At 33.2% G+C, this 12,016-nt stretch overlaps 1 protein-coding gene across 1 annotated transcript; it reads right to left on the reverse strand.

Moving 5' to 3' along the window:
• Positions 1–2,661: 2,661 nt before the first annotated feature.
• Positions 2,662–7,635, reverse strand: LOC132304832 (uncharacterized). The gene is made up of 11 exons (XM_059802541.1): positions 7,473–7,635; positions 7,126–7,224; positions 6,877–6,987; positions 5,818–5,992; positions 5,619–5,675; positions 5,083–5,219; positions 4,911–4,970; positions 4,717–4,794; positions 4,028–4,101; positions 3,167–3,225; positions 2,662–2,813 (listed from the first exon to the last, which is right to left on the reverse strand). Exons 1-11 carry the CDS (start codon positions 7,542–7,544, stop codon positions 2,662–2,664), a joined length of 1,074 nt encoding a protein of 357 aa, XP_059658524.1. The 5' UTR covers positions 7,545–7,635.
• Positions 7,636–12,016: the final 4,381 nt, after the last annotated feature.

The following is a 12,016-nucleotide window of genomic DNA, read 5'->3' on the forward strand; positions in this document are numbered from 1 at the left end:
GTCTTGCAGATAACTGATTAAATTTAATAAATACCAAAATTACACTTTATTGATTCCCAAAATCAATTTCCCTTTTGTATATAAATCTCAAGAATAAAGGATATAATCATAATTTTATATTAACTGATTTTTATTTTTTAATTTATTTTTAATTTTAGAAAGATTATTTTAATATTTTTATCATTCCATTAACGATCAATTAATAGAATGTTCTTATTTGTCCTTACAACCAACGTGGAGAAATTTTCAAAACTTATAAAGAGTTATATGAGCTATAGAAAGGTTAAATGCTCAGCTTCCGTGTTTTTTTAGTGTGATGCATAGGAACACGATGAGTACCTAAATGGCTAAAACCCAATAATATATATGACGCATAGACAATTATTACGCATTCTGTGTACTGAAAGTGGTTCACTAACAAACTAAAACAGGTATATGACTGCTAAAGTGGTACATAATATAGAATAATATTCACGAAAAATAAATATATATTTTTTTATATTAAAAACCTAAAATGATATTTTGTACAAGGGCAGTTTGCTTGTAAAAATATGTCAAGATTGTTTCTTCACATATCAGAGTTCGAATTCCTTTAATCACCTTTAAAGAATTTTTCACGTATTTTTCACGTAATTATCTAATGAATGTAAAATGGACAACTGCATGTATTCCATAGTGAATTATGAAATGTTCTAATAGGTCCCACAATATCATATACTCTACTTATTTCTATATATTTAAAAGTTAATTTGGGTCCCTAAGTCCACCCACAAGCAATATCCCCCATTTCCAATGATTTTGCAGCCACAACTGATTTCAAGTATCATATTGTTGAAACTTGCACAAAAAGATCAGACATTTTTTGTTATTTATTAAAAGACTAATACCAAATGAAAATTAAAAAATCGAAAAAGTGATGAGTGGATCGTCTTTAATATTTAATATTACTTATTTTAAAAGTATCTTCGGGGCTATGTTGGTGACCAAAGATTTGAATAATTTGAACTCCGTAAAGCCACTCCTACAAGTCACTAATGAATGGTAATCAAACAGTCTTGGTACACCTAAACAAATTTCCCACAAAAGTCCCAATCTATATATATAATATACATATAATTAGGAAAGCCAAAAAAAGGTTAAGATTCATAGAATATCATACCCTGATTAATCAAATCAGTTGAAATGTACGAAAGATAACTAAATTATAAAAACAAAAGGGCCCACTTTTGCCAAAGCCATATGTTCTGGGCCAACATAGCTTTTCTTTTTCAAGTCAATCTTCAACCTGTGTTCCTGTGCCTAACTCTTGAAGAATGCTTTAGCAAAATGAGAAACCTAGGGCCATGCTTGTTTCACACAAAAGAGCCCGATAACGATAACAATTATTTGATAAAAAAGGGCAAACCTAGTGCACGAGACTCCTGCCATTGCAACATACTATGGTCCATAGTGTAGAACAAGAAGTTATTCAAACACAATTAAGGCCATTTCAACCTTCAAAATCACATTCTCAGTTTCCCCTATGGAATAAGTGAACCAAACACTTGATGTTGAGATCTTTCACCTTCAATACAGTCTCAATCCAAACACCCGCGGGTTATCTGGCAATAACGGAGCCTACGAGAAGAAAGTGCTATTCAGGAAACGACATAAGGGGCATATAAAAAGGCCAGCTCATGATCACAATGACCTTTTCAACTATAAGAAGAGGATGGGTGTTGTCTCAAAATGCAAAGAAGAATCAATTAGTAACATGACCTTGCCGCGTAAGGTTCAAATACGAGGCCCAACCGTGTTCGAAAAACGCTGTGATTCCATCGAAATTCAACTAAATTGACGCTATGGACAGTTGCATCTCAAATTTTGTACTCATCTATGTTGACTTACAGAAATCTCTTCAACATTGCCTACAAAACTTCATGGTGAATTGAAAAAATAATACAAATTATTATAGTAAAAATAATATTACTAGAGTTTCTTCATGCTACCAAAAATACTGGACCAAAGGAATTTGTTGGGCCATTCTGAAACCCAATCCAAATATAAGATAAATTTGTGTGACCCAAACCATTTATTTGAAACAACACAGGTTTCATTTCTGTATTTTTCTTTTTTACTTTTACATGCAGAATGATTCATCAGTTATGGTCATCAAATGAGAATATCTCCCAGTAACTAATATTTACTTACCAAAAAAGAAGAAAAGAAAATGGAAAACTAATCTAAATACAGCTCACATAAATTCAGGCATGAAATGAATGATACTAAATGATCAACCCGGATCTTTGGAAGTTTCTGATTGGTTAGTTGAGCTCTCCGAATCTGGCTGGTGAACTAATGCTGTGCAGTTATCCTATTGAAAAAAATGAATAACTTCAGCTCAGGTGACCGAAAAAGATGTTTAAATAAATCAGTTTCTTTAAGCAATTTAAGACTGCTTAGACAAAGTCCATAGTCTTTAACTTGCTCATATACCCACAGTGAAAGGAAAAAAAAATGTAATCGAACGACAACTATGAGAAACTCTAAGGTTCTCGTACCTTTAATTCAGTTGTGGAAATGCTCACACCATTTGCTGCAGATTGAGGTACCAAGATGGCTGACTGTGGAGGAGAACAAGCAAACTGGCATTATAACATGGCAGAAGTCAAATATTGTCTTTCAACATATCATCAAACAACGAGTTACTGCAACTTTATTTGTGAGCAGTGAGGAAGAAAAAAATCCACTTGCCTCTGACACACAGGAGTCGAAATTCTTGTTCTCTTGCAATGGTTCGTTTACTGAATTATGCTGCTGACATGGAGAGGAAGCTGCATTGAAGGGGAGAAAATAATTAAATTTCTTATGAAAATGGCGTTTCATGTTGAGACTTGAGAGTGCAATGTGATCAATTTTCGCATGGTATAATTTTACAAAAAGTGACCGACGTCTCTCTCGAATGTAATATTTTATTGTGTTCCAAATAGCATTGAAATTATTCATTGCATGTCAAGATTAATTTTCGAATTTTTTAAAATGACTGCTTAATTCTCTATCTTATTATGTGGTGGCAAATCCATTCCGAAGGATTGATTTTCACCTTTACCGGTAAAAGATATAGAAGAATATACAACATGGCTCAAAAGGAGGGAAAAAGCAGAGTAATCTGTATTTTCAGCCGTACCTCTTGCAGAAGACATATTTGGAGAATTTCCTCTACTGTTTTGAACCGCATCTTTGATACTATTATGCCAGCAAGAGCAAGAGACTAATCAGCTACAGTTAGAAGAGCAAGATAATAATCAGCTATAGTTGCAAAAGAAGAAAATTTCATGTGCAGGACAACTATAGTTGAGATCCCAACAACACAAAGAACAAGAAGTGGTGAAAAGAATTCATATTGCCTTATTCTAAGAATATACATTGCCTTTTCCCATCTGATTTGAATATGCCAAAGGAAACTTTTCTGACATTACAGTAGATCTAAATCAAAGTCATCTCCAAGGAAGCATGAAAACTTAAATGCATAGACAAGTGTGCCACTAACCTGATCCATATTGTTACAATTTTGAATTTGTAATTGTATATTTTTTTGGCTTTTGAATGTTGGAATGGTTTTTAAAATCTCATAAGCCTCTTATTGATTTATTACGTATGCACAAACTGACAAACACGTATGCATGCCAAAGACTTGCTTCGCTCAAGTTTACAAGTTATACATACAAGTCATTTGCATGCTGCAAATTGCAAGATCAGATTCACTCTCTCCAGTCTTAAAATTTTATCCAAACCTTACCATTTAATAAAAAGACTAAATCTCAGGACAATACATATATATAATCATTTCAACCACAGAAACATGACTTCTTATTTGGCAAAAGAGAAAAAAAATAAAGATGACTTTACTTTTGTCCATCTTGAAATTCAGCTCTACTTAAAATATTAAATGCTAAGTCTGATGTTGGAGAGTATACAACTTGAATAGCAAAGCGAATTATAAGAAAATAAATTGAATACTGGAGATGATGACATGTACATACTGTACCTGTTGCTTTCATTTTCTCTAGTTGTTGCACTTTCTGTTTGTCCTTCCAGTATTGAGGAGAATACCCTTTTATCCTGGCACAGGGATTAGTCATATTTTCCGGAGTTCGACATTAGTGACAAAAATAAATTGAGGCCATCTACAAAAGGTAAAGTTCACAAATATGAGGTACTTTTCTTTAAATTGAGGCCATCTGCAAAAGATAAAGTTCACAAATATGAGGTACTTTTCTTTAAATTGAGGCGATCTACAAAAGATAAAGTTCACAAATATGAGGTACTTCTCCTTGGAAGACCCATCAGGACAAACCGAAGGACAACTGCTAGAGGCATAACAAAACGCAGAAGTGCAGATTTGACTGTCACACTAAGGATCATGTATAGCGTAAATTGACCGGGTTGAATAAATGCATTTGACATGTTCAAGTAGGCACCCAGGTTTTTTGACACAACAGTTGACAAGTTTATTCATCAAAGTAGCACATCTTAATAATACAATTACGCCTGGAATCATTGGTTGAACCATCGAAATTTAGTAGGCAAAAGGCAGATGGCTCCTAGATCCACCTAAACTCTACCATATAATTCCAAAAATATTAGGGGCACATCTTATGTAGCTTAAAGTTCTAAAATCACAACAAGAAGGTCACAGTAGTTTATCAATGATCAAAACAAACCCTCTTTTCTCACCTCTTCATTCATATTTGTGACAGTATCCTGAATCTTCCGCAAGATAATTCCTAGACTCCCCACTTCGAAATGCAACAGCTGATCATTGTTCATTTTAGGATAAATTCAGGAATGACAAACACTGTCTACGAGAAGCCAAATGAAGAATAACAAAAGAAAAAGGAAAATTTATAATAGCAATTTTAAATCCAGACCTTTTTCTCAGAATTTAAATTCTGTATGACCACTTCCTTTGCTGATAGTGTTTTCTGAAAGTGAGGCTGGTTAAGATAAATTACTCAAAAGATATACTTTTGGAGGAAAGAAAAAGTTCATTATTCAGAATCGATAAAACATATAGATCTTCATGAATGTGTGTATGGATATCTCTTCTATCTGTGTCTGGCAGTTGTTATTAATTTTTGCTGCCTCCAGCTGTAATTCCAACTCTGAAATGATTCTATCCTTCTTCCAGATATCATTCTCATTATTTCTCAGTTTAGTTTCCAAGTTGGAGATCCTTTCTGCAAAGATTAAAGTAATTTCTTGTTAGAAATAATTCATAATCGTGGACAGATCAAATATTATCTGCACCATTATTACTTCAGCAAAAAGAACGATAACAATGCATTTTTTTAAAAGTCCAAATCACTAAAATTATTAATTTATTCCCTAACACAATAGAGCCGATAAATCACTAAAAGGTTTACAAGGATTCATTGTTATGCATAACTCATGACTAGATAGATGAAATACAAGCATTGTTGCAAAGTCCAAATTATTGTATACTACAATAATGACTGGTAGAACTTTTCTTGGCCGAGAATGATGAGTATCATAAATAGTATGATTTTCTACATCACACTTCACAATACAATCTGCAACAAGCTATATAAGGCAGACAACTGAAATTTTGAAATTACCAACAAATACTTTTTCAAATGTAGAAACCTCGTCCATTTTGCTCCTCAATCCAGCCACTGAACATAACAAGCAAAGTTAAGAAGGAAAATGATACTGTTTTTTTATGGTTATATGAATGAATTATTCTACAGAACCGTACATAGACATTGTGAATACACCTGAAAAAAGTCAAAGTCCAGAAAGCTACATAGTACATACCTATGCTCTCTTTTTCACTCACAAGGTGGTGAACATTATCCACAACTTGCTTGAGAGAGAGAGCCTCCTTTTCAATTGAATTGCATAATGCTGAATGAGAGTTGATCTTCTCATAAAGGACTGCGAGCTTCCTATCCTTGGTTTGTATAGATCGTTTCATTTCACAAGTAGAATCCTGCACATCTCTATGACATTAATGAATGGTACATAAACTGAATACATTTCCTGATATGACAACGTTTAAAATATAATTCAACGCAATCAAATACTACTGCACAATGATTGGCTACTACCAAATTTTTGTTAGTTGAAGCACTTGCACACCTTTGATCTTAAGAAAGAGTAAGCGAAATGAAGCATGAAACATCAAAAAGCATAATAGAAGTAGACTGTTGCACACCATGGCTCTTATATGGTACAGCATCAAACCAAAAACTTCATTTCTCGCCTAATATATAGGCAGCAAATTGATCACTGAATTCCCGTAGTTCTATGAATAACTGTGCAAGGCTCAAAGTAATCACTAAATATCTCCCAAGGAAGAAATAAACAGCTAAAACATTAACCCACACCGTAATCAAGTACACAACAATACCAGTTAACTTTATCAGTAAATAAAATGTGTGCTGACCCGTTAGCATTATCGAGACCAATTGAAACTTCCCAAGAGAATTTAGGAGGCAATTGTCATTCTTTTTTTGTCTTGGGCACAGAATAAAAAACTAGGGTTCCTAACTTCCTACGAACCAGTATAAACCATATACTTAGCTGTGATGCAGGGAGTGTCGCGCGATTAAGCCATTATAAACCTCAACAGAAAAAGGGAAAAGAGAAACTTACTACTCCTATAAGAATATGAAAATGATTTGTTTGAAATTAATTTTTTCAAATAGTTCCCTAACAATAATCCCTATGTCTTCTTCAACCTTGATCAGTTCAAAAGTTTCAGATTTCGCCACGCAACTCCATACCAGTGTACTTGACTTTAATCTCTCAAAACAATTTTTTCATTACAGATAAGTAATCACTCATAATCGGTAATCAGTACAAGATATAAACCTCATAAACTTTTATAAAATTTTCCCTTGACTGGAGTAAGCAATTTATAGTTCCCTTCAACTCCTTTTGCTTGTTTTCAAGTAAAGCATTGTCATTTTGAAGGTAACTAACCTGCAACAACAAAATTGAATAAACAATTAGAAACTTAAGCAATTGAAATAGTCAACTAATCAGATAAATGTCTGCACAAACATTCTCTTGGTCTCTAAGAAGAATTTCCACAAACACATTGTACACGAAGTTCACAACCTTCCTTTCGAGTTTTTGTCGAAGCTCATTGGATAAAGCTAATTCCGATTGCAATTCCGTTAACTTTCTGCCCAAATCTTCCTCGCTTTGCTTTTGCTTCTGAAATTCAAACATCAATGATTTATCAGAAGAAATTATTAATGCAAGTGTGTGTGTGTGTGTGTGTAAATCTATATATGCGTCTATATACATATGTGTGTGTAGAGGAAATTTTGATTTAAATGAAACCTGCGTTAAATGGTGAAGTTGTTCGGTGGCAGAGTGTTCCCTTTCCTGTAAAGTTCACAAAGCACGGTATGAGAGAGAGAGAGAGAGAGAGAGAGAGAGATGGTGATGGAGATTCTTACTCTGAGTTCACGAACTTCGGTGATTAGGGCTCGAAGCTGGAGCTTGAACTTAGATAATTTGAGCAGCTCCATTTTCCCGCCAAATTTCCTCTGCCCGAACCGTTTGTTTTGTTCTACGCTCGAAACTCGGATGATTAATATCCTACTATTCCTGAATCCTGCGTGGTTGATAGTGGGCCCACACAGGCTCTTATGAAATTTGCTCTCATGTTTCAAAGTCCATCTGTTTTCAAATTTCTTCATGGGCCTTCCTCAATAATGAAATGAAATCGGAAGCCTTCAAATTTTTATTTTACACTTCTTATTATAACGTTTTTGAAATTTGTTTCAAATATTTTTGATAATATATTCTTTTGAGAAATGAGAAATTTTAAATTTTAAAAACAATAAAGATAATCACAATAAAAGGTTCCATTATTTTTTAAAAAATAAATTCAAATCAATAACAAGTTATATATACAAGAAAGAGTCGTGCTAACGACCATCACATTTGTCATTTTGAAGCATAGAGCCTTGGATACAATAAGTTTCACATAAAATTTCATTATGTGAACGGTCACATCCATGACAATGGAGGGGTTCTGGAATAGAAATGAGTTAAAATGTAGCTTAAATTAGAAAATTATTTCTAGAGATAACTCTATAATTGTTAAAATGAGTTAAAATGCAGCTTAAATTATAACATTCTATTTTGACTATTGTAAGGTTTTCTTCATGACGCAATGCAGTGTGTAATTAAAACGATTTTGATCTTGGTGAGGCATGATAAAGTCCATCAACTACCCTTTTGCATTTGGTTGAGTGTTGGTTGGCACCCAACTTGTCAAAGAAAATTACCTTCCGAAAAAAAAAAACTTGTCAAAGAAAATTGCAAGAGAGTAATAACAATAATAATTTTTAAAAAAGTTAAAATAAGTTTCTCAAGTCTTCATGCATGAGAATGCTGAGTTTTACCTTAATTTTTTTTAAATAAATAAAACGATAATAGCAATGTTACAATTATCGACATTGTCACAACGACTGAGAGAGAGACGAGTGTGTGAAGTCCACCACTTCACACCCCTTATCTCTTAATCGGTATCGCAATGTCGTCAATTACATATTTAAAAAAAAAAAAGTAAAATAAACATGAAAACATGACCGTCCGGAAAAATAATTTGAATTTTGAAAAAATATATTTTTTTTTCCCTGAATTTTGAAAATATTTGAGACTTTTGAACTGTATCAAAACAGTGGTTATCAAATGAAAGTGTCCAACTAAACCAAGGTGTATAATGCAATTTGCTCTCCCACTAGACAAAGCAAAAACATTTTTGGTTCAAAAGAATTATAATTGATGGATTGATCAAAACTTCAAGCCAACAAGAAGCCCACAAGAGACTTGAATCTTAAATAATTGGTTTCTATGGGTCCTCTCCAATTCCCAAATGGTGGACCATTTAACTTATTGGCAATGATGATATTGATTGAGCTTTATATGCCTTTAAATTAGGTCCTGAATTCCATTCTCTTCAATCATAATAGTTTGGTAGTCTGTCCTCAATCAAAATTTTCATTCGACAAAGCTAAAAGCTGGCAATGCCTATTGCAGTACTTGAGGTTTTGTGGGTCTAATTCCCCCCACTTAATATAAAACCTAATTATATTTCCAATATTTATTCATCCAGGCAAGTATTGTATCTCATTATACAAATCTCAGCTAACACACACATGCACAGGCTGGGATCTGTATGATGTGGTACAGCACTGTACCATAGAGGATCCAACTCCTCTTCAACGTATAGCTGACACACACGTGCAAAGGTTGAGATCTGTATAATGTGGTATAACACTGTACCATAGAGGATTCAACTCCTCTTCAACATATTGATGCATGGTTGATCAACATATTGATGCACGGTTAAGTATCTATAAGGTGCCTACCGCATATCAATTGGCTTAAGGTAAATGTCATTGAAGGGAGAAAGTATTATATGGTCCGAGATTACAAATCTAACATTTTGTATTTATTTGTATGAATTTTTTATATCAAATTTGAACATAAATTTTTAGGTTTGTTAGTTCGAGTTTTTTAAAAGTTTGGAGTTGTCAAATGAATGTACTTTTTAACAAGTTGGGATCCTCTACAGTACTGTACTGTATTATATAAATCTCAATTCACACACGTGTAAAGGCTGTGATCCTTTGCAGTGTACAGATCCCATTTTATAGACAATTGCAGGATCCTTTGTAGTGAAACACAAATGTTGTACTGCACTATACGAATCTCAGCTCACACACACGTCCATAGAAAGGCTGCGATCCGTGAATGGCACAACACTATACGATAGAGGATCCAGCCCCGCTTCAACATATTGGAACATGATTGATGTTTTTCAAACTCTAATTTAATTAATAATAGAGAGATTAAGAACATATAACCACCTATCAATTGGCTTAAGTTAGTGAAATTCATATTCAGGTAAAAGTAAAAGTCAATAAAGAAAGAGTTTTAATTGATGGAATTACGTAATTTTCGTTGATAGTAACTTGATACAAATTGACACGAGTCTATTTATATATCACATTGTGATCCACCGAGAGGAGGCTTCATTTAAAACAATCGACCACATATTTACATTTGACAACATGACACGAAGTGACAGAGATCAATAGCAGATATATGCACCTAACTTCACACCTTAGTGGACAGCTAATGCATTGCTATTTCTAGTAGTTTGGCTCATGACATGTTAGGGGTTAACAATTTCTTTGATGTCACTTTATAATGTGCGCAACTTGCAAGCTTTTCACGTGTTGTTTTACAGCGAAGTCCCTTATTACTTTTACGCTGATCACGCTTGTCTAACTAAATTAGATATGTAAAACAAAAGTGGTTATCTGTATATATATATGATGTTAGACCAACAACTCAAGTATGGGGTGAAATTACTCTACATCGCCCCTATTGAACGGGATTGAGGTAGTTTAATGATTTTTTGCTACCATGTATGGTGGCTTCGCACCTTCTTTTTTATTTATTTTTTTTATTTTTATTTTTTTTCATTACCGAACATATGCAACCCTCTCGTCCTATATGTGGTGAAGTCACGTTGGGACCGGTGACAGGAATTGCCCCCACTGAACTTTTAAGATTAATAAAAATACCCCCATTGAGTTCTTAAAATATTTAAAAATACTTCTCATTTTCTAACTCATTTGCCCAACATGACTGTTTAAATTCAGAAAAGACTTATGTCTTCAAACAAGTCCTCAGAGGGGGCGTGTGAGAACCAACTAAGAAAAAAAGAAAAGAAAAAAAGGACCCATCTCTTTTCTTCTCCATAAGTATCAAATTTCAAAAATGACCCCTCATTTATTGTTGAATTTTTTATTATTTGCATTTTCAATACACAAATTGTGATAATTATAGAAGTGTCTTGATTGAACTCCTAAACATTTCACAAAACCTTAAGAAAAACTTTTGAATTAAAAAAGACCCCTCATTTTCTACCTTTCTTACCCAACAGTATTTTCAAAAAATAAAAAGACACATCACTCATGTCTTTATGCTCTAGCAAGTCAATAAAAATTTAGATTAAAAAAAAAAAAAAAAACCCTTCCTTACTAATTTATTATGTTGGTTCAAAATTTCTTATCATAGTATTTTTAATGATTGCCCACTTAACTAAATTTTTTGCTTTCCCACTAATTCCACATGTACCAAAAAAATTCCCTGAAATGGTTCAATGGGATTCCAATTCTGACCTTTAAGACGTGAAGCGAGAATCTTTAAGATAGTTTTTTTGGATTTTTCATCCCGCGCAATACGATACAGTTTTATGAGTTTTTCGTATTTTCCAGTTATCTTAAATTTTAATTATCTACTAACAAATAAGTAAACATTAAAAAAAATTATTGTAGTCATTTACCTAAATCGTCCAAAGATATGACAAAAATCAACCAAACAATGTGTAATACAATCTTATAGCAATAATATGATCTCAATCTATGATTGATGATACTATAAATAATTTAATTTTAAATATAAAAGTTATAAACCATCCTTGTATTTTGAGCTCATTGGGTTTTTGAGTTTCTCGGATTACTAAAACATTTGTCCAAATTCGGTTCAAAATAAAATCAGGCTCTAAAATTTAAACTTAATCCCATCTCACGGTCTCAAATACCTTACCTACTCTTATAAATACTTAGGATAAAAACTGGGTTACTCAAATTAGTCCCACCCCAAATTATAACCCAATACACATTGTGATCATAACCATCATGGTTGTTTCAACTCTTTTTGCTAATCATAATTTGATGTGTAAGAAAACCTAGACAAAATTAACAAATTTATCCAAGTGTTGAATTATTTCGCCGGGACTACGATTGGGCGGGAATCTCATTGTTATTGCATCTAAATTTGAAATAATATCATGCACGATCGAGGGAGCGAGCTTATTGTGTGAACGACCTCATCCTAACACTACTCGGCAGTTTGACTCAAAAAAACTAAGAGGACTTCATAATTAATTAATTATAACCATCATTAATTAAAGAAG

Source organism: Cornus florida, unplaced genomic scaffold (genome assembly GCF_030987335.1).
Source record: "Cornus florida cultivar Cherokee Brave unplaced genomic scaffold, ASM3098733v1 CherokeeBrave_3.0.0_Hap2_Chr04, whole genome shotgun sequence".
Taxonomy (NCBI): Eukaryota; Viridiplantae; Streptophyta; class Magnoliopsida; order Cornales; family Cornaceae; genus Cornus; species Cornus florida.